The sequence below is a fragment of the Zootoca vivipara genome, chromosome 5, assembly GCF_965207765.1.
Source record: "Zootoca vivipara chromosome 5, rZooViv2.hap1.1, whole genome shotgun sequence".
Classification (NCBI taxonomy): domain Eukaryota; kingdom Metazoa; phylum Chordata; class Lepidosauria; order Squamata; family Lacertidae; genus Zootoca; species Zootoca vivipara.
This window is the reverse complement of record NC_142588.1, coordinates 78200745-78223724: the sequence shown is the minus strand read 5'-3', so window position 1 is coordinate 78223724 and position 22980 is coordinate 78200745. Positions and strand designations below refer to the sequence as shown.

General features: G+C 40.2%; 2 protein-coding genes and 1 long non-coding RNA gene across 5 annotated transcripts in view; 1 reads left to right on the top strand and 2 right to left on the bottom strand.

Moving 5' to 3' along the window:
• Nucleotides 1-1546: 1546 nt before the first annotated feature.
• Nucleotides 1547-5318, bottom strand: LOC148685744 (uncharacterized). Its single transcript, XR_015949889.1, has 2 exons — nt 5211-5318; nt 1547-1915 (listed from the first exon to the last, which is right to left on the bottom strand). It is a non-coding gene; the product is annotated as an uncharacterized LOC148685744 (long non-coding RNA).
• A 6-nt stretch (nt 5319-5324) lies between these two features.
• Nucleotides 5325-16651, top strand: TRIM59 (tripartite motif containing 59). Of its 3 annotated transcripts, none has more exons than XM_060274420.2 (4): nt 5325-5487; nt 8398-8471; nt 12347-12519; nt 13476-16651. In XM_060274420.2, exon 4 carries the CDS (start codon nt 13479-13481, stop codon nt 14700-14702), a length of 1224 nt encoding a protein of 407 aa, XP_060130403.1. In that variant the 5' UTR covers nt 5325-5487; nt 8398-8471; nt 12347-12519; nt 13476-13478; the 3' UTR covers nt 14703-16651. The 3 variants fall into 3 exon arrangements, with proteins under 3 accessions (XP_060130403.1, XP_088525280.1, XP_060130405.1); XM_060274422.2 differs by having other exon boundaries at nt 5357-5487; nt 12347-12458; XM_088669154.1 differs by lacking the exon at nt 12347-12519 and having other exon boundaries at nt 5346-5487.
• A 1413-nt stretch (nt 16652-18064) lies between these two features.
• The window catches only part of SMC4 (structural maintenance of chromosomes 4), a 31286-nt gene continuing 26370 nt past the window's right edge, over nt 18065-22980 (bottom strand). The window contains exons 17-19 of the mRNA XM_088669152.1: nt 22111-22343; nt 21515-21698; nt 18065-18528 (exon numbers count right to left, since the gene is read on the bottom strand). Coding sequence (XP_088525278.1) covers nt 18364-18528; nt 21515-21698; nt 22111-22343 — 582 coding nt within the window. The 3' untranslated portion in view covers nt 18065-18363. The remainder of the gene's footprint in view (nt 18529-21514; nt 21699-22110; nt 22344-22980) is intronic.

Here is a 22980-nt window from a genome sequence, read left to right as displayed (position 1 = left end):
CACACCCCTTCAGCAGAAAGAGATCCAAACTTGTGACCATTCTTCAACAGACATTGAACAATACAAGGTAAGGCTATATTAAGGATTGCACAGTAGTTGTGTTGTAACAGCTAGAGACACTGCATGTTGTAAATCACCCTGTTTTACTCAGATGGGCAGTATAGACATTTAATTAATAAAAATAATACAAGCAGTGCACTTTCAGCTGGCCTGAACTTTGCAAGCAGCTTTGCAAGCTCAGTCTATATTTGCTAAACTATAAATTGATAATCAAATAAATATACTTCTAGCCATGGCATGATTTTACTTTTGTTTTTATTGGTAGCATTGCTATCATACTGCTCCAAGGTGAGCCTGATATTGAATACTTTACACATTAAAAGTGTATATATGGAAAAATATAACAGCACATGACTACCATATTTAGTATGACATAAAATGGAATGTGGAAAACAGTAATAAGGTATTTCCCCATTGAAAGTTTAATCTACTCTGTTCTCTCTTGTTAAGGTTTATTACAGAATGTTGAGTGAGCAGTTAATGTAACATGATTCGATATTGTTGATAGGCCAAGTGGATAATGGCACAAGCAGTAACTTGTGCCATTGCATCTTGGTCAGGTCTACCTCCCTGCAAAACGGCATTTCCATGCGCTGCTCTGGTTCGCCAGAAGCGGCATAGTCATGCTGGCCACATGACCTGGAAGCTCCCTTGGCCAATAGAGCGAGATGAGCGCCACAACCCCAGAGTCAGTCACGACTGGACCTAATGGTCTGGGCTCCCTTTACCTTTACCTTACCTCCCTGCAAAGCAAAAACCTGCTCCAGACCTTTGCAATCAAACTGTTACCAACTTTCAAAGAAGTGTTCTTAAGGCTCCGGTATTATTTTCACCACTATTGCTGGAATCCAGGTTGGCACCTTTTTACAAATGCCAGTTTGGATTCCAGCACAATAAGACCCTCATACCATGATCTAAAGTATTTAAACAAAACAAAAAGCAAGGGTTACACATGTTTTCAACACACAAGCTATCTGGCCCCTGGATTATCCATGATTCATATGGAATAACAAAATGTGAAACTACTGATTCCAATGATTGCAGTGGCTTAAAAAAATGCCACCATGATAATGGAAACTTGGCACCTGTGACTAGATTATTCATTTAAGGAATTTATGTAAAGTGGGTGTACAGACATGTATAAAAAATTAATAAGAATGGCTCCATTCCTGATTTTATGTGAAATACGCTCACTGTTTCATTCTGCTATGTGATGATGAGTTGAAAACTAATTTAATGCATTTGGTTTCATATAAAGTCACCTAAAGGGGAAAAAACTGTTGGAAGCAACACTGATTAGAGGGAGGGAAGGCTTGTATTGTCAAAGTTTGTGTATAATTTAGGGAGGCAGGGAATGGGATTTTATCTTTCCAGACACAATTCCAGACATTTCCCAGATGTTTACACGAGAGGCTGTAAAATATAAATTTAATTTTATCAGGATAGACAGATGTTTACGTCTCCTGGAAAGATAAGCATAACGTTATTTATGACACAGTGGCAAATTTATATCATTATTTGCTTTTTCAAGCTTACTTTATCAGACATATCTCAGTATGTTTGAATTTTTACTTCAGCATGACTCAATAAATTATAAATACTCTAGTTCATAGGAAAATATACATGAGCTCTTTCACTTATGAAGTCTTGAGGATTATCTGTGGAACAGATGGTGGATCACAATGTCAATCACTCAATGCTATATAACATATCCACTTCATTGTTGAAATCAATTTTTTCTAGTGTCCAAAAGAGGGAGTGTTTTGCATTATTTTCTTTGGTTTTCTATCCAGGACAGTCTAGTGCAGATGTTGAACAGGGTTGCTTGTTTAGAAATCAGAATCTTCACTGCCACCTGAAGAAAAGAGTGAAAAGGTGGTGAGAGTATGGTACTGACCTGGTTAAGGCATTCATTTCCAGGCTTGCTAATTTAGCAAGCAGGACAAGCAAGAAGACCACATGCTCCCCCTCCTTTTCTTTCTCAGGACTTAACTCTTGGTTTAATTAAACCACAGTTACCCATTACATCCAAAATGGGGAGCTGTGTTTTAATGTCAGTTTACTAACCAGGACCTTAATTTATAGTCTGAAGTTTAAGGTCCTGGTTAGTAAACTGAAATTAAACCAGAATTCCCTTTTGGGGAGCAGAACAACTAACTGTGATTCTATTAAACTATAGTCTCACACAGTTACATATCTTGTAAGGGTGTTTGGTCTTAACAACACAGCCACAGGATTCGGGATTTAATTCAGTACTGTCTGAGAAAAATGTCACTTTTGAAACCAACTCTATGCAACCACCATGCCTCTATAATGGTTGTGTGAATCATTCTCAGTAAAATATTAAGACCAAATCATGTTATGTAGCCCGTATGACATAATATTTCTTTGTTTTACGCGTAATGATATCACTATCTGCCAGTGGTTATTTGAAGCCCCTCCCTCCAGGCATTAGTCCCTGACTGCAGGACTGTCTGGCTGCAGTATTGTCCTCTCTTAACAGTGTCCAAAGTATAACTTCTGACACTTTGTGTTGTAGAAGTAGGTAAGTATTTTCTATTGACAAATGTACATTTTGAAATTGTGAGATTGGATTATAAACCAGCCAGCTGCCATGCCAGCCCAATATCTATATTAGATTAGCCCAGGTCATTAGTGAGATTTATCTACATAGTCAAATCTTTTATCAGGTCAGGTCTTGACTTGACTTAACGTAAGCCATAATCAGAGATTGTGTTACTGATGCTGTCTAATATATATTTGAAGATCACAAAAGTAATCTGTATCTTTGGGATCATGTGACATCAGTATGCTGCTGTTAATGCTCAGTTAACATATCTTTAACAAGGTGCTTGGAAACTTAGAATCATAAATCATAGAATTGTAGTTGGAAAGGACCCTAAGGGTCATCTACTCCAACCTCCTGAAGTGCAGGAATCTCAACTAGATAATTAATGGCTGATGGCTTTCCAGCCTCTGCTTAAAAACCTCCAAGGAAGGAGAGTCCACAACTTCTTGTGGGAGTCTGTTCCACTGTCAAACAGCTCTTGCTGTCAGAAAGTTCTTGATGATGTTCAGTTGTGATCTCTTTTCTTGTAACTTGAATACATTGGTTCATGCCCCACTTTCCAGAGTAGGAGAAAATGAGCATGCTTCATCTTGACAGCCTTTTAGATATTTGAAGATGGCTATCATATCATATCTCCTCTGTCTCCTCATTTACATGCTAAACAAACCCAGCTTCCTCAACCATTCCTCATAAGGCTTGGTTTCCAGACATTAATCTTTGTTGCCCTCATCTGCACACGTTCCTGCTTGTCAATATCCTTCTTAAATTGTGGAAAGCAGAACTGGACACAGTACTCTACGTGTGGTCTGCCCAAGGTAGACTAGAGAGGTGCTTTGTCTTCCCTTGAGCTGGGCACTAAACTTTGCTGTTGATGCAGCCTAGAATAGCAATAGCTTTTTTTGCTACTGCATCACACTGTCGACTCACGTTAAAGTTGTGGTCTGCCAAGACCTCTAGATCCTTTTCACATCTAGTCCTGGTGAGCCATGTGTTCCCCATCAAGGTGTGCAACTGGTTCTTCCTAAGTGCTGAACCTTACATTTGTCTCTATTGTAATTCATTTTGTTAGTTTGTTAGCCTAGTTCTCCAATCTGTTAAGGTCATCCTGAATATTGATTCTCGATTCTGTCTTCTGTGACATTAGCTACCCATCCTAGTTTTTGTGTCATCTGCAGACTGGATGAGCATTTCCTTAATTCCATCATCCAAATTGTTTATGAGACATTGAACAGCAATGGACCCAGCACAGAACCCTATGGCAGTGTTTCTCAACCTTTTTTGGGCCACGGCACACTTGTTCCGTGAAAAAAATCACGAGGCACACCACCATTAAAAAAGTTAAAAAATTTAACTCTGTGCCGCCCTATATTATAATTATGACTGTAAGAAACACTTGCCAAATATTGCTTTCCGGCGGGTTAGTGCTGTTCATTGGCGGCCGCCAGGCTCGTTTGCACTGAGCCTTGGGAAAGAGGAGAAATATTGCTTTCCGGCGGGTCAGCGCTTCTTATTGGCAGCCGCCAGGCACGTGACAATGCAAATTGCCCTTCTCGTCGCCGCACGTCGCAGCACACCAGCCAGCGTCTCGCGGCACACTAGTGTGCCGCGGAACAGCGGTTGAGAAACGCTGCCCTATGGCACCCCACTTGTCACTTTTTTCCAGGATGGCGAGAAACTGTTAGTGAGCACTGTTTTAGTGCAAATGTTGAACAGTGCTCACTTATCTAAGAGTTTGTCCTTATTTTCCTACATGTGGCTTATCTAGGGGAGATAAACCACAAGCCTGGGTCCAGGTGTAGTGGTAAACCAATCCATGGCTTAGCATCTGGTAGTGTGGGAACAGTGGGTGAAATCTCTGCTCTGGTAACACACAGGTAAGCTAGTTTGATTTAGCATTATGAGCGAGCACAGCCTGTGAACTTGCTAACTAATTAGTTGTGAATTAGCTAGTGAGCTAAGCTTATAGTAGCATAGGGTTCATTTCTTGGTTATGTCAGACAATTCTGGAAGATTGAGATTCTACATTGACAACTGGTTGCAAATGTGAATTTCTGTATTTTTAGATAGATGGCACAAGTGCTCATTTTCCCCTAATCAGGAGCTTTTGCTTTTAGGCACAACCCAGACAAACCATATGCATATGAAGAAGTGTGCATGCACATGAAAGCTTATACCAAGGTGCTACTGGACAATTTTTTAAAAAATATATATATATATTTCAAACCCAGACAAAACCTTAGTGCAATAATTCATAGTTATTAGCACATACCTACTACTGAAATCAATGGGGCCTAGCAGTGTTTAATTTGGGGTGGCTTGAACTTGCATGCCTAGGGTTAGGTTGCCGATATTCTGTTGACTCTTCCCCCCCCCTCTTAAAATCACATCATTTTGAAAAGTATGCCTGACTGGTAAGGTTTTAATTTTTAATTTCTCTCTTTTTTTAAAAAAAGCCACCGTTTATGGAAGAGAAATCAAAAGTTTTTTAGCGGGGCTGGGGATGAGAAAGAAACAGAAAGGGCAAAAATACACAGAATATGTTCTAAAACGCAGCCCGCTCCAGCAACCGCTAACGGCTGACCTGAGGGAACGGTTGTACCGTGTTCATAAAATTCTCCCTCGTCCGGCCGTTTACTTTTGAACTGAATCTTCCGAAGCGGTTGATTGGCTCGAGACAGCCGGCTTGTCCAAGCGCATGCGCAGCAGCGAGCTACCGTGGCTGCTTCCCTTTCCTCCTTTCCGGCGATTCTGATTGGAGGAGGAGGGGAAGAAGGGTTTAGCAGCCCCCGGCCGGGATCCATTCAGTGGAAGCTGAGAGGAATTTACGGGGAGCGAGCGATCTGCTGCTGCAGGTGGAGGTGAGCCTGTAATGCTGGATACGTGTATTATTCTGAATAAGAATAAAAATGGAGGGCGCGGGGTAAGGCTTTTATGGGCGTACTAGGCATAGCTGCCAAGTTTTCCCTTTTCTCGCGAGGAAGCCTATTCAGCATGAGGGAAAATCCCTTAAAAAACGGGATAACTTGGCAGCTATGGTACTAGGTCGTTGCCATCGTGACTGCCCCGTCGCCGAAGTGTTTTGGGAGAAATTAAGGGAGTGGCGGAGAGAGCCTTGAAAAGTGCTCCTTTTTCGTGTAGGTAAAAAGAAGAGCAACAGTAAAGATAACTCTTTTTGGGAGGGGGAAAACAGTGTGACCACCAAGAACTTTGTGGCATTTTTGTTAGTACCACTCTACTCTGGCATTTGGATGCATATCGGAACAATGTTGTTGTTTAGTCGTGTCCGACTCTTCGTGACCCCATGGACCATAGCACGCCAGGCACTCCTGTCTTCCACTGCCTCCCGCAGTTTGGTCAAACTCATGTTCGTAGCTTCGAGAACACTGTCCAACCATCTCGTCCTCTGTCGTCCCCTTCTCCTAGTGCCCTCAATCTTTCCCAACATCAGGGTTTTTTCCAGGGAGTCTTCTCTTCTCATGAGGTGGCCAAAGTATTGGAGCCTCAGCTTCACGATCTGTCCTTCCAGTGAGCACTCAGGGCTGATTTCCTTCAGAATTGATAGGTTTGATCTTCTTGCAGTCCATGGGACTCTCAACTGCAAGAATATCAAACCTATCCATTCTGAAGGAAATCGGAAATCGGAACAATATAGCTGTCCTAAGACCCAGAAAACTCAAAACTTCTTGCTATACTGATTTATCCCTTAAGTTGTAAATGCCCCTTCTGGTGACTGTTCTTGGGTCCCGATCCTCCAGCTATTTGTATCTAAACAATACCATTACTCAAGAGCGGGGCTGCTTGGCAAATAAATGACCAGAGGCTTCCAGCTCTAAAGCATATACAGCTTGACCTTATTTAAACTTCCTTAACTTTAAATCCCTTTATATTCATTTCTGATTAAGAATATAAAATGTTAGTAGTTCACATTGACTTGCATTTATAAATATTGAGAAACTCTTAGACTTTGTTTGCAAACTTGTGTTTAAAAAGAAACAAGTACCAGGGAACTGATCTCTCCTTTCCATCTTAAACTCAGTTCAGATTCGGTTTTGTATTTCTTCCATAAAGTATTTCACTTCTGTTCACCTACATCCTTTCCTACATTTGAACTTGTGGATGCTTGACACATACCAGAATAATAAAAGCTTGAGTTAAATAAGCTTGCCTGTCTTTCAGTGACTTAAACCATTTTAAGCAGATATCTCATGGAATCATAAGAGTTGGAAGGGACCCTGAGGATCATCTTCATTCCCCTGCAATTCAGGAATATCCAGCTCTCCCTTACAGGCATTAAACCTGCAACATTGGCACTGTCAGCCCCATGCAACCAGCTGAACTTTCCAGCTATATAGTGTTTGGTTTATAGTCACATTTTTTTATAACCTGGCATCATTTCCTAGATGGATATCTGATAAGGGAACTATAATTTGTATACTTTTAAATTCAAATGACCATAGTAGCAATTAACTGGGTATTTTTTACACATCTATGGCAATTCCTATGTGTTTCCAAGTGGGTTTCACAGGAGAATTCTCAGAAACATAGGAAGGAACATCTGTGAAGAATAGGCACAATATTAGATTTTTTAGAAACATGAATCGAGACAAAGGAAAAATCTGCTAGAAAAAAAATTGGCTCCACTCCCAGGGTCAGTATAATAAGAATATTGGAAACTACAGTACCTTGTACCATGCTAGAGCATTAGCCCATTGGTAAAGGTAAAGGACCCCTGGACAACCAGTCAAATTAGACTATGGGGCGCGGTGCTCAGCTGCACTTTCAGGTTGAGGGAGCCGGCATTTGTCCGCAGCTTTCTGGGTCATGTGGCCGGCATGACTAAACCGTTTCTGGTGCAACGGGACACCATTACAAGTACCAGAACACACAGAAACACCATTTACCTTCCTGCAGCAGTGGTACCTATTTATCTACTTGTGCTGGTATGCTTTTGAACTGCTAGTTTGGCAGGAGCTGGGACAAAGCAACGGGAGTTCACCCTATCACACACGTTCAAATTGTGATCGGCAAGTCCAAGAGGCTCAGTGGTTTAGTATTGTCTACACCAGGCTTTCTCAGCTTCGGCCCTCCAGATGTTTTGAGACTACAATTCCCATCATCCCTGACCATTGGTCCTGCTAGCTAGGGATCATGGGAGTTGTAGGCCAAAAGCATCGGGAGGGCCGAGGTTGAGGAAGCCTGGTCTACACTGACTGGCAGTACCTTGTCAGGATTTCAAATGAGGCTTTTGCTGTTTAAACCTGGGTCCTTTTGCTTGCTAGAAATGTGCACCACTGAGCCACACCCCTTTCCTAATTTATGAAGAAATTGTATTATAATCATTGGAAGACTACTCATATTATTTTGTGTGATGTGCAACAAATATCCATGCAATACATAGCATTTTCTTTTTAAAACAAGTTTCACTGATGCTGGAGTTACAGGTCATTGTGAAAGAAGTTCTTTGTTTTATTTGCTGAGAAACATCAGTGATTGGGCAATAAAATTTTGTAAGTAGGAGTGCATTTTCCCTTTCATATAATTAGTAGTCATCAGAGTGGTAGAGAACTAAGGATTGGAGGTAAAGGTTTCCCTGCTGAGAACAAACTTTTTGCCTTTCTTAGACAGGTTCAGCCCATTGTGAATAAATTATAATTATAGGATTTCTGCATCACTACTTCAGCTCAGAAAATATGCCTTACTGCTTATTATCACCCCTAAATGTCTAGCTTGGAAAACATAATTGCCAAATTCTTTACTTTTTATTCCAGATAAATAGAAAACTGTTATTTCTAGAATATACCAATCCCAGGGCTGACAAATACTACTTCACTATATCTTCTCGGTGAGTATTGAATATTGTACTTTGCTGTTTGTATTTATTATATTTTTCTGTAGGATCTAATGGAATTTTCTCCAAATCCTATGAGTTTTGTTTACATTTTTAATGTACATTACTACTGTTTCCTTAGCCATGCAACCAGTGTGGATTGATTAAAATTGAGTCATATCAAGTCAGTTACTTAAATCAGAAAAAAAATGCAAATTTAAAGCATTGATTTCAGTTGTGTCCCGCTGATACTACATCATATGTTTCCTAAACAATAGCTGTGTTCACATGAATGACAAACCAAACTTTATGACCCGTGGCTTATTGTGAATGAGCAGCATGTTGGTACGCTCTGCCTGATTACTCCTGTTTCGCTCTTCCCCTTGCATGTGTGGGATATGCAATGCAGGGACTCTAGTTTGTGGCTCCCTAACAAGCCATCATTTGCAAGCCAGCAACAAACAAACCTTAAGCCAGATTGTTGGGGAGATGTAAATCATAGAATTGTAGAGTTGGAAGGACATAGAGGGTCATCTAGTCCAACCCCCTGCAATGCAGGAATCTCAACTAAAGCACCCATGGCAGCCGCAGATGGCCAAAATCTACAGTTGTCCCTCCTTGAAGCATAGTGTGACACTTCTTATGTTCTTTGGTGGACAAAGGCAACTGTGTGTAAGAGAGCGCAATCATGAAAAGAACAACAGAAATAGCCTTTCTGGGTGCTTTTTAACTGATGCTTAGTGGTCATGACAAGACACAAGGCAGAATTTACCTAACCAGTCCCACTGGTGGAAGTCGTGTGCAAGGATTTCCACTTGTACCATGGAGCTCTACCCAGCTCTCTTCCCCCACTGCATGTCCCCTGAAATTTGCCTCCAGGAGGAGGTGTGGGAGAACGTTCAGAACAGTGCTCAGGAGGAAGTGGGGTGTTTGTGCATACGGAACAATTGGAAAAGTGCAGTGTTGAATTCTGCCTGCCGGATTCAGGAAATCCATGGTTGTATTCAACTAATATTTACTCTTTGGACGTCCATTGACTCATCCATGGAACTTCACGTTCATAGTTCCAGAGTGTTCTAAGGTCTGTGAAAGAAACAATATGCTTGACTGCATATAGATGCTGGTGAAGCATCATATTAAACAGAAGTCAGAAAGCTTTTTGTGATGATTTAAAGTCATTTTCTGACTATTGAAATGGGGGACGCAACCAATGTTGGTTCAATGGATTCACACTGAAGGAATACTGTTGTTATAGTTGTGCGTTAGCAGCTGAAAGAGATGTATTGGGAGGAGACGTAACAAGCAGCAACTCTTTGTTCAGAGCTCCAATGGGGCAATCAGAATTTGTGGGGAGCACATAGGAATGCAGAAGAGGATCTAGGACATATATTCTGCTGCCCAGTATGTTCATAGCTGTGCCCTTCAAGTGAACTTGTGATAAAACCAACAGCTTTACAAATCAAATAAGTGATTTTCAGACCTTTTTTGTTTTGTTTCCTGGCATTCTTTGCCAGCAGAACAAAAAGGAATGCGGTTTTGGAGGGTGTTGCAAGAAGAAGAATCCTCAGATTATCTTGGACATGCTGGAACTTTAACTTCTTAACAATGAATGTAGTATTTGGGAAGAGACTGACACTAATTTAATATTTTTGAAAGAAAACATATTGATAACAGCACAATCTGGGAGGCCAGGTAGGAGCAAGTTCCTGTACCTTTTGTACCTGTTTTTCAGAATTATGACTCGTGGATATTCACTTCAGTTAACTCCAGAGAACAGCTTGACTTTTTCAGATTTTATGAGCATCATCACGTCAGTCAGATTCCATTAAAAGCTTGTTCTCTGAGTTAACTCTGGCAATCTCAGCTTCCCAGAAGCAAAACAAAGGAGAATCCTGATCAAGTTGCAACAGACACCTCAGACATCATTGCACATGCAAAAGAATATCTGTATTTACTGATCATTTGGTGTAACACCTGTACAAGGGATTTTGTTTCTAGTATATAACTTGAGTTTCTTGCAACAGGCACTTAATGAAGCTGTTGAAGCCTGTTCCATTACTATGGGATGAAGGCTGGGCTTTCTATCTTGTGCAAGAGGCAAGAATTCTGCAGTCACAAAACTGTGTTTACATTCCTGCACAAGCTTTCAGGGAGCAAGCTGGAGACAACATTGCAGCAAATTACCCCATTGCCAAGATTCCTGATCACTGCTCAGATGACAATGGTAAACGTGCAATGTTGTTTCTCAGCAGTGAGGATGAAGCATTTCCTCTGGAACACCAGGAGAGAAGTCAGACTCAATGGTTTGTGGATTAAGTTCCATACTTCAATCACAGGACAACTAGACTATTTGCAAGACCAAAAGACTCTTTGGAGAAGGGGTGTGGCCATGGGATAGAGAATAGCTGCTTAACTCGAGCTCCCTTCCTTGCCTGAAGGAAACACAGTTAAGAGAAGGTAATTTATCAACCTGCTGTTCTCTGGATGGAGCAGAGGTCAGAGGAATGTTCACAAATCACGACTGACCAAAAATAAGTGATCTTGCTCTATATATTTAAAACCTTGTGATAAAAAACAAACTTCAAGGTTGCAGGATGCTGAAGCTGACACTTAACATGGCACCACCTCTGAAGGATTCCTCCTTTCTAAACAATCAATGCCAATGAACATGTCATTTTCAATACTGATTTTTCCTGGCAAGGTACATTTCAAAGGCTTTCCCAACATTCAGCACTAAGCCATGTTTGGTGGTAACCATAGTAGTTGTTCTTACATTTATTCACATACAGCCTTTCCCCCAGACTGGGACTGAAGATAGTTTACAGATAAAATAGAAAAGGCTAAAACATAGTTAATCATAGTTACAGTTGAAGTGTTCTGCAATCATGTAAACCTTGTCTTACTTCATGACAGAATAGATTCCTGCAGCTCCAGCCTCCCATCCCAAAGACCTTTGCAGCACCTTTAGACTGGCAGTGCCTCAAGGACCTTGTCACCAGTGTCACTGGCCTGCTTGTTGTTATTATTACTGCTTTTGTATCCCACCTTTTTCTCAAAGGAGCTCAAGGTGGTGTACATGGTTCTCCACTTCCTCTTTGAATCCCTGCAGCCACCCTGTGAAGTAGGTCAGGCAGCGACTGGCCCAAGATCACTCAGTGAACTTCAAGGCCAAGCAGGGATTTGAGCCCTGGTCTCCTACGCCCTAGTCCAACATTAACCCAGGGATGCACAACCTGTGGCCCCTCCAGATGTTGAACTACACCTCCCATCATCCCTGATCACTATGCTGCCTGGGGCTGATGGGAGTTGTAGTCCAGAAACATTTGGCGGGCCGCAGTTTGTGCACTCCTGCTGTAACCACTACACAACACTGGCTGACTGGATGGGTGAGCTGTGGGAAATGTCTGTTTTGTCTTGCCCAGGCATCCCCAACCTTCGGCCCTCCAGATGTTTTGGACTACAATTCCCATCATCCCTGACCACTGGTCCTGTTAGCTAGGGATCATGGGAGTTGTAGGCCAAAATATCTGGAGGGCCTCAGTTTGGGGATGCCTGATCCTGCCTGTCCTACTTCTCCCTTTGCCCATTGAAGGAGATACAAACCTATTTTAAAGTGAACAATACTATTTATTGGGTTAATATACTTCATCTCTTGCTTTCCAGTTTCACATAAATCCTCCTTGAGCGGAAATTAAAAAGAAACATTTTGTTACCTTATGGCATTTGTTTTATTTTCTTCTTTAAGCACTCCTTCCCAGAAAACAGTTCTATATAGCTTTTTGAAGTAGTCATCTCCAAAGTGTGTGCTGTTCCTGCTGGTATGCTATAAGGAATAGATACCTCCTTTGATTGACTCTGTATGATTTACCGTTTTGTTTCCTATTATTCAGTCTGCTGCACTGAGTATACTTGGGCCACTCCATCACTCTTGATTCAGAAAGAGAGCAGAACTACTTGCACTTGAAGGAGGGTACTGTTGCATCTCTTGAGTCACTGCTCCAGGCTTGCTTCCTTCCAAGTTGGTAGCATATACTGATCATTAGCTCCTGCAGAAATTCAAGAGGTGGGCTCCTCTAAGAGTGAGAAATCTTTATCCTAACATTCTCTAAAAGGAAGCCTTATTTGAGTCTGAGTGAACTATGTCTTCAGTTTTAATACAGATCAGTGTGGGAAAGTTATTTAAAACATATTGTTTCCTTTAAAGCTTGCAGCTTTATTACCTTTTTATTATTATTCCCTTCTAATCAGTTTAGTTGGGCATATAGCATCTCATTTTAATTTTATCCTTATAAGTGATCTAGGTAGGTTAGGCTGAGAATTGGTGACCAGCACAAGGCCACCCACTCAGCTTCATGGCTGAGTAGGGATTTGAACATGAGTAGGCAGCCCTAGTCTGACAAGAAAAGTCCTGCAATGATGAACAAGTGCATTTATGGCTTAAATGTTGCTGATGACATAAATGAACCTCAATACACTCTTTAGTTTATCTGTGGTAATACATCCATTGCTTAAGAGGAAATGTTTTCTAAGTGTCTTTTTGCATAGCTAATGTATACTTTTATTTAAGAACAGAAATGTACTTGACTAAAAATATATATAGAAAACCTATGACATTAGCCCTATATATGGTAAACTGTATGTATGAGTGGGGGGTATAATTTAGATATATACTTTATAGGTCATAAGCAGCACTGATTTATCTGATCATATGGTCCATGTATGATGGTTTGACAGAAACCCCTTTCTTGCTTCATTAGAGGGTTGTGCTGATTATAGCTTGGCAACACATCGTTTTATAGAGTAAGTGGGAATCCGTAATATATAACTGATTAGTCTTTGGCCAATTCCACATTTTTTAAAAAGAAAAAATAATTTCTTTATTATTTTCTTAAACTATGTAGCACCACCCACGTCCATGTTGAAATAGACATGTGATAAAAACTGTAGATTAATTAAACTGACTTGATTCAATAGATTTTACATATATATAATTTGAAAAACGTTTCCCTTTATTTTTAGGAAATGCATCATTTTGAAGAGGAACTAACTTGTTCCATTTGCTATAGTATATTTGATGACCCTCGTGTACTGCCATGTTCACATACTTTTTGTAGAAACTGTTTGGAAAGTGTTCTTCAGTTATCAGGCAGCTTTTCCATATGGAGACCCTTAAGACTTCCACTGAAGTGTCCCAATTGTAGAAGCATTGTTGAAATTCCACCGACTGGCACAGAATCTTTGCCTGTCAACTTTGTATTAAAGGCTATAATTGAAAAGTATCAGCAAGAGGACCATCCAGATGTTGCTACGTGTAGTGAACATTATAGACAACCTCTAAATGTTTACTGTCTTCAAGACAAAAAACTGGTATGTGGCCATTGTCTTACAATAGGAAAACACCATGGCCATCCCATAGACGACCTTCAAAGTGCCTACATGAAAGAAAAGGAAACTCCTGGCAAACTCCTTGAGCAGCTGACAGATAAACACTGGAGTGAAGTGTGTTTACTTATTGAAAACCTGGAAGAACATAAAGCTCAATGTGAGAGCATTGTCCAGGAGGATAAAAAAACTGTCTTGCAATATTTCAAGAGACTCAGTGATTTACTTGATCATAAAAAACAAGCTTTGCTTGCAGCTTTGGAAGAAGTGAACATGCAAATTGAGACAGAATACGAACCTCTAATTGAAAATATGAAGGGCATTCGGGAAGAACAACTTGAATTGATGTCACTGAATACAGCCATTCAGGAGGAGGAATCTCCCCTCTTATTTCTGGAGAAGGTTGATGATATTCGCCAGCGTGTTAAAGCTTTGAAGGAAAAGCAGTTACCAAATATAAAGCCTGTTGAAATCTACCCGCGAATAGGGCAGGTGCTGAAAGATGTGTGGTCCAAAAGTGAAATTAGTCAGGTCAACAAGATTCTCATTCCCAAAATAAAGCTAATTTCAAAAGAAAAAATATGCAGCCATGGCTATGAAAAGGAGAAGAAACCACGTAAAGAATTCTTCAGGACCTTAAAACCTCTGGCAGTTATACTGACTTCCTTAGTTGTGGCTACTATTATCTTTAGCCAACATTTCTTTCCATTTGTAAAGGAAGTAGCATTCCCCTTTGTTATGGATTCCTTGGAAACAGTCTATCAAGATTTTAGTAAGAGGTTTCAGATAGTGGTGGAAAACCTGTGGTATACCTCCAATTTTCTACTTGAATACCTATACAGAATATTTCCTACTTCCATGTGAATATTTCAAGTAGAAACCTGTGCTATATTAAGGGTCTATATTAGAATGGTAGCCGTTAAGATCAGATGATTGAGCCTACTGGCCGATTTACCAGCAACAATTTATAATAAGGGGATGAAATTTTTATTAAAATGAAACCAATACCTGGGAATTTCTGGTCTCAGATTATGTTCACAGACTGATATAAGTAAAGATTAAAGTGTAAATAATGTATTAAAAAAAGAAGTAGGAAAGATTAAAGGGTCCTGTAAAGGCAGTCTGGGAGCTATAGTAGACTTTCCCTTGAATTGGCATCCTCTGCTATCACATCTTTGTGACCTTCAATCCTCGTTTGTCTTACACTTTTACAGATTTTATAAACGCTACTTCCAAAGTATTATTTAGTACAAAAAGAGCTGGAATGAATGTCATAGTATTTTAGTGACACATTAATCTTAAGTACCCTATAACCTTCCACTAATTTTCTTAGTTGTCCCATCTGTGTTTAATGTTTTAAGTACCAAAGATTTCAAAATGCATTTTTTCCTGGAAAACAAAGTTAATTATTAACTCGTATGAAAAATAGCTGCCAATAAATCCCAAAGCGTCAAAACAGCATGTCTGGGAACATTAGAAGGTGTTTGCATTACAGAGTGGGCTGATCATAATCTATTACAAATCTCACAGGATTTCTACCTTTATGGCTCAACAGAGGTTTGAACGAGTCAGTTCTAAGAAGGGCGCTGGAACATTTTTCTTATAAATACCTTAGAAGTGCCTCCTGTTGAGATTCAAGACTAGACATAACCCCTACAGGCAACAGCCCCATCTAAGTTCCAAGATGTCATGTCACTCCAAATGTGTAAGTTACAGGAAATGAATGTTCCTTTGGACAAGTGTATATATGTGTCCTGCACTGATCATCTAAAGTTTTCAGCACACACCTGGATGTGGATTGTATGTTTAAATAGGCACTGCTGCATTTGGTATAAGCTATTCCATATCTATAGGGTGTTAGGTGAGGGGTAGTACTTCTGGTGGGGGACGTCATGCTCCTGGGGTAGTTTGCCAACTCACGGTCCCCTCCGTACTATCCCTGCATGCAAAGACAGGCTGCAGTGGATTGAGCGGATGAGACCAATAGTAGGTCCAATGGTCAAGAAGGTTTTTTTGTTTTGTTTTTTTTGCATGTTGCTGTAGAGGGAGAATTGAGGGGCAAATGTGGCTCATCGACCTGGGAAGGCAGCCCACCTGGGAGAAGGAAGACATACTAAATCCTTGCCTTGCAGAATACTGTATTGGCCTGAATATAAGCCTCACGTTTTCCCCAAATTCCAACCGTAAAAAGAGTGTGGCATGAATTCACAACCTTACAAAAGCTGGCTTTGATGATAGGCTTATAGTCAGGTATTGTCTATTCCCCCTTGACTTTTAAAGGTGTGGATTATATTTGGGTGCAGCTTATATTCGGGCCAATATGGTATCTGTAGGAGGTGGCGGCGCCTTGTACGCTTCTTTCTGGCAACTCCTGCATCCATGTTGGTGCCAAATATATTGCTCTACTTTACTTTGGACCACATCACAAGAGCCAAATGGGAACTGAAAACTAAACTTACAATGCTTAGGACTTGGATGGTGGGCAGCTACACATCGATACCTTGCCTAGTGGAGCAGTCCCTATGGGATTTATATTTTGGTTGTTCACCCACCATGGCCTTATGTAACTTGTACCTGTAATTTACTTCCTAAGAATTGTGGGGCTTTTTATTACGTATTCAGTTTCATGCTTTTAAAATGTAAAAAAAAAAGTATTGAAGTTGTTTTTCCAGTTTTTCGGATTGCAGAATTTGTACTTTCCATGTACTAATATCTTAATCTTCATTACAGCAAACGTTTGCTGACAATTGCCACATCTCTATCGCAAACCTACTTCTGAAGGTATTTTAAATAAAATAAAAAACTTAACTCTGCTGCCCTTGTATACCATTCACACTATGGTGTGTGTGTGTGTGTGTGTGTGTGTGTGTGTGTGTGTGTGATTAAGGATAAAATTTTCCAGAAAGGCTTCAGCCATTTCAAAATCAGTTGTGCACATATAATGTAGTCAGGAAACATTCCACTTAGGAAACAGAGAGGCCTGTAAATTTCAGGTTCCCATAAGACCAATGATCATATCCATATCATTGGGTTGCAAAGGGTATATTCAGAGTAAAATGAACAAGTAAGAATCTATAAATGTTCTTGCCACTGGACATATATTGAGTACTTTGGGAATAAATCTCATTGAAATCAGTAGCACTTATTTGTGCCGTATGGGCCTGTACCTCAGATCTTTTTAAGGTACCTAGTAATCTAGGTCAAAAGGAAAAAATACATTCAGCAGAGGCTTAAATGTAATTAATACATCTCCCAGGAGGTGGAGGGTTGTCAACTATTCAGTGACAACCAGGAGAACTTCACCCCCTACCTACAGTCTTGCACTACATGTGGTTTGCTGCATCTGCCTTCTTTCAAGAAAGTCATGTCTGCTTTCCTGAGCCTCACCCATACCAGGGAAGAAAACATCAATTGTTCAAAACAAAATATCTTTTTATGAGACCTGTTTTGGTGGAGTTCATCCCATTCCCAACCAGAGGGGGAAAGGGTGGTGGTGTTAAGATATCCTCCAGCACCTCAACAATGGATTCTCATTGAGATTGAAGCCTGCAAGTAAACACATCTCGTGGACCTGAGGGTGTCATTAGCAACAGTCTTGCTAATGGTTATAGTGGAGGACCAAAAATTTTGAACTGTGCTTGCACACCTTCAGTTAATATTTTTATTAAAAACAAAGAAACTAGAACTCTCATTTTCATGTTTCAGATGTAGCCTCTGTACCCAGACAAACCTTCAGCTGCTCCAGGAGCAAATCGTTTGGGTAGTACAAAAGGGATACACATTTAAATTGTTCTGTGGCAGAAGCTCCTTTTCCACTCTGTTAGAGGAGGAAGCTAAGTGCAGGAAGGTATAACCAGGAGAAAGAGACCATCTCTAGTCAGGGATGCTCTTTTTGTCACACAACAAAAATGAGGCTTGAAATGGTGCCTCTGTCCCATAAGAGAAATAAACTGAAGTAAAATTTATACAGCATTTTAACTTCCAAAAGTGTTGCTGGAAGCCACCCTATTAACCATGGCCAGCATTTGTCCAGAAGCAGACTGCTGCAGCACAGAAACGCTGGAGAATACAAGCAACTTGGCAACCTTACAATGCTAAGGAGGTGAGGGCTTCTGCAACTGTATGTATATGTAATATGAATCTATAGTTTTCACGCATTTCAGTTTTCTTTAGAAGTTAGTATATATGTAATAACTACCCTTGGAAGAGTACAAGGAAATCACAGCTCAGTCAATTTATGGTTTTATTTTAACAAATAAAAACAGCATTAAATGGTTTAAAAACAATTACAGCCTTTACCTCAAAAATAAAGTGTACTGGCATGGAATGGTGACTGTGATTGCTAAGCACCACAGACACTACTACGGTACATCTAGTTGCAGTTTAGAACTTCCTTTTCTTTCTTTCAACATGTTAGCTTTGAAAAAGTTGCTAAACACATTTAAAAACACAAACTGGTGAAAAATGCATATTAGGAAATGTTCATTAGAAAAGTCTACTGGTTAAATAGAAGTAATTTCTGTATTCAGGAACCAAGTTCAGCAAGTCCTTTCAATGCAATTACTTTGGGATTTGTTGCAACACTTTTTGTGGTATTGAAAGTCTTGTAAATCCCAATTAGTCTATCCGCAATTTCAAACATGTTGTTTCTCAGAGAGATGATGATGAATTGTGCATTTTTTGTTTGTTCCTAGAAATTGAAATATATTTTCAATTAGGATTTGTAATGAGGCTGGCAAAAAACAAACAATAGTTTCCCCGTTTTTTCCAGCAGTAGTGCTAGTAATTAACAACCATCAAGACTAGTACATTCTCTTCCATTAGAAATATATATATAAATTAAAATATTGTCCAGTAGCACCTTAGAAACCAACTAAGTTTGTTCTTGGTATGAGCTTTCGTGTGCATGCACACTTCTTCAGATACACTGAAACAGAAGTCACCAGACCCTTATACAGTATATATATAGTGAGAGGGTGGGGAGGGGTATTATTGGCTGATAGGTGTGGTAAACCGGTTGACGACTGTTAACGACTACAATTGGTCTTAGAGGAAAAAGCAAGGGATGAGATGGCCAAATACCCTGTTTCTCATATTTTAAGGCATCCCCATAAAATAAGCCATAGCAGGATTTTTAAGCATTCAAGGAATATAAGCCATACCCCGAAAATAAGACATAGTGATAGGAGCAGCAGCAATGCCGGCCGCGGCAGGAGGAGGAGGAAAAAAATAAGACATCCCTTGAAAATAAGCCATAGTGTGTTTTTTTGAGGAAAAAATAAATATAAGACGTGTCTTATAATATGAGAAACACGGTAGTTTTATCATATATAATGAGATAAGAATGTAATGTCTCTATTCAGACCAGGTCTCTCCATGGTTTTAAGTTTGGTAAGTTGTAATTCAGCAACTTCTCTTTCTAGTCTATTTCTGATTTTTTTTTGGTAATATGACAGCTACTTTGAGCTCTTGTATAGAATGTCCTGGGAGATTGAAGTGTTCTCCTACTGGTTTCTCTGTCTTGTGATTCCTGATGTCAGATTTATGTCCAGTAGGTGAACACTTCAATCTCCCAGGGCATTCTTTACAAGATCTCAAAGACCAATTGCAGTTGTTAACAGTCGTCAACCACACCTATCAGGCAATCACCCATCCCCACCACCCTTCTGAGTAATATCCCCCCCCCACCTTCTCACTATATATAAAGGTCTGACTTTATCTGAAGAAGTGTGCATACACACGACAGCTCATACCAAGAACAAACTTAGTTAGTCTCTTAAGGTGCTACTGGACAATTATTATTATTTTAATATATTTTTACTGTGTCAGACAAACACGGCTACCTGCCTGAATCTCTTCCATTGTTTGAGATGACTTGTCAAATTCCTAGAGTAGTGCCCTAGCCAAGGTTGGTTGGGTTCCGCAGCAATTTTGAGGACTGGCATCAGGAATAGAGACAGAAGCTTTAGAAAGTCTAGACAATAATCTATGATGAGTTATGTCATCTCGGTCTTTGTTAAAAAGTAAATCCTCTAGACATAGGAAGGAAAGAAAGTGGAAGCAGGGTCCTAAGGTTGAGGACAGAAGCTTTGAGACTTTATTAATGAAAGAACCTCATTTTTATCATTGGGTTCTCTTTAGGGAGCATGAACTTTATAGACTGAACTGCACCAGAAAGGAAGGTTTCTACTGGGACGTCTACCACTAGGTCTTTGAGATCCTCCACTGGTCGAGAGGGGAATATGTAAAGCCTTTGTGCTATCTGTGAAGATTTCTTATTCTGATGCGAGTAAACCATTCTGCCTTTCCTGTTGGGATGGGAAGGAAACCTCTTTAGGAGCTGACCTGGATTCTGGAAATACAGAAGTTGGGGAAAGAGCCCTAGCTCAGAGGTAGAACAACTGGTTTACATGGAGAAGGTCTCAGGCATCTCCAGGTAAGACTCAAAGAGACTCCTATCTGAAACCCTGGAAAGCCACTGCCTGTCAGGGTATATGATACTGGGCAAGATGGACCAATGCTATGACTCATTATAAAGTGGCTTTCTATGTTGCCCTGGAGAATCACTGGTAGCAAGAAATAGTTTTTGAGAGTAAAGCTACAAAAGAATCACTATAATGATTAAAGGATAGCTCAGCTTGTTAGAGCATGGTGCTGATAACACCAAGGTTGCAGGTTCAATCCCCAGTTGCATAGTACTGCAAAGCAGGGGGTTGGACTAAATGATCCTCAGACTCCCTTATAACTCTACAAATCTATGAACATGTCAAGTGGTTGACTGCTCTTCAGTGATGCTGCCAGAATTTTCTCCTTCCTATTTTTCTAGGTTGTCAAAGAACTGATGGCATTAAGTAGTTAATTAAGAAGAAGAATTATGGATAAATGACCTAGAGTTTGGAGCCTGTTTTGAGGCTACTGGCAGCAGACAGGTTGGTTCCAGAGATCTGGTTCATCTAATGTGTTGTTGGTCTGATAAGTTACGCAGTCAGACTATTTAAGTAGGGCCCCTGTTGAATCTCTGACCTGGGATGAGTAGAAGGGGACAAAAGATTTGCCATGTGTGGTTCTCTTCATAGTGAATGAATAGTCAAGTTTTGTTTGCAATCTGCATTGTTGCTGTGTGGAGGATTGAAAATGGCAGCAGACAACAGTTGCATTAAATGACTGATAGGAGGGAATTGGAAAGTCCTAGGTTTAGGCTCCACAGCATTCTTTAGGCTTGCTTATTTGATCACCCTAAGATGCTGTCTTTTCAATGTAGTGCCATAGAGAAAGGAAGATGCTGAAGATTTTTTTTCTGGAATGCAGAAAGCTGAGGAAGCGAATTCTTTAGAGATAGGCAGCCAAGGAGTAACATGCAAGTATTGTCAAACGCTGAAGAAAAGAGCTTGTGAAAAAAGCTGTCCTGGAGTAAAGGCAAGCGCAAACTGCGGAAGACTCCAAGCAAGATGTAAATTCAAAGACTTAATGACGTTTTCCTTATTTTTGTGGACAGTACTGGGACTTTAACCCTTTTGCTTTTGGGTAACTTCACTTCAGTCAGAGAAACACTGCTCTTCATTGACATGCACCAGAAGCAGACATACCCAAGACCTTTTCTAATTATTTTACACAAAACTAGCATTAATTTGATACTAAAAATGTAAAATTTGGTTATTGGCTTCTGTACTACTTACGTATATGTAAAATGCTACGATGGATACATTTTTAAAATCAAGGGCTGCATCAATTTCATCCATGAAGTAAAGAGGAGTTGGTTTGTAATGATGTAAAGCAAACACCAAAGCCAGCGAGCTAAGTGTCTTCTCGCCACCTGACAAGTTGAAAATCTTCTTCCAGCTTTTCTTTGGTGGGCGAACACTGAAAGAAAGAGTAATATATTCATGAGCTTACAATTTACAATCTCCACAACCAAGCTTTTAAAAGCAGGTTAGAAGTATATGCTATATACATTATATCAGAAATTTTACAACAGTGATGTTTGATAGAGCACTATTATGCCACTTCAGTATTTCGAATTAGGATTTGATGGCTGCTCTATATACAAAAAGTAAGTTTAGTGAATTTTATCTTAGTTCACAATCTTAACAACTATGTAGACCAGTGGAGGGGGCTACAATCCTTCTAATGCTACTAAACTATAATTTAGCATTACATGTGAGTCAGCCAAGTTTGGTTAGTTCTGGAGACATTTAATGAGCATAAATATACCACATATAGGTCGTAAAAGGACCATCAAAATACTTTCAAGATATTTACAGAAAATGCCTACCTGAACATGATTCCTTCAGAGAAAGGATCCAGACTATCTACAAGCTCCAGTTCTGCATCTCCTCCCAATGTAAGCATTTGGTAGTTTTCCTTTAGTTTATTTGTTATTACATTAAATCCTGCCATAAATTCATGAAGTCTTTGTTTTCTAAGACCTTCTTCAGCTTCCCTAAATTTGTCTCTCATATTGGTTATTTCATCCAACTCTCCCACACGTTTCAAGTACAGTTCCTCCTAAAAATTGAACGTAAGGTGAGTTTCTGTTGCCATTGTGAACAGTCTTAGAAACTGAGATATGAAAACTAGGAGCTAAATGGAACCTTAAACATAGGTTATGGGTGCAATAACGAAATGTCTAGGCTCACTTTTTAAATAACAAGAATACAAAGCTGAAAATGAACTGCAGTTAAAATATTAAGTTCATTTTTCACATGGTCTACTCCTTCTCTGGCCCACCCCACCCCCTAATATTCTTAAGAGGGTCTCTTCAGAGGATCCAGTCTTCAGAGAGTGGGGAGGCAGAAAAAGGTCCTCCTTTCCTTCCACTCTGCAGTTTTAAACTGAAATCTCAGGTGCAGTACTGCACCCAGAACTCAGAAAGTGCTCACGCTGATGAAATTCACTGTCACAAATGTGTCTAGAACAATGGGAGTTTCAAACATTGATTATGAAGTAACTGACTTCATAAGGCCTCGGTCCGGTATACCTGAAGGAGCGTCTCCACCCCCATCGTTCTGCCCGGACACTGAGGTCCAGCTCCGAGGGCCTTCTGGCGGTTCCCTCACTACGAGAAGCCAAGTTACAGGGAACCAGGCAGAGGGCCTTCTCGGTAGTGGCACCCACCCTGTGGAATGCCCTCCCACTAGAGGTC

Bases quoted from the DNA above. Each gene is read 5' to 3' on its own strand.
- TRIM59 (XM_060274420.2), top strand. From the start codon at position 13,479: ATGCATCATTTTGAAGAGGAACTAACTTGTTCCATTTGCTATAGTATA.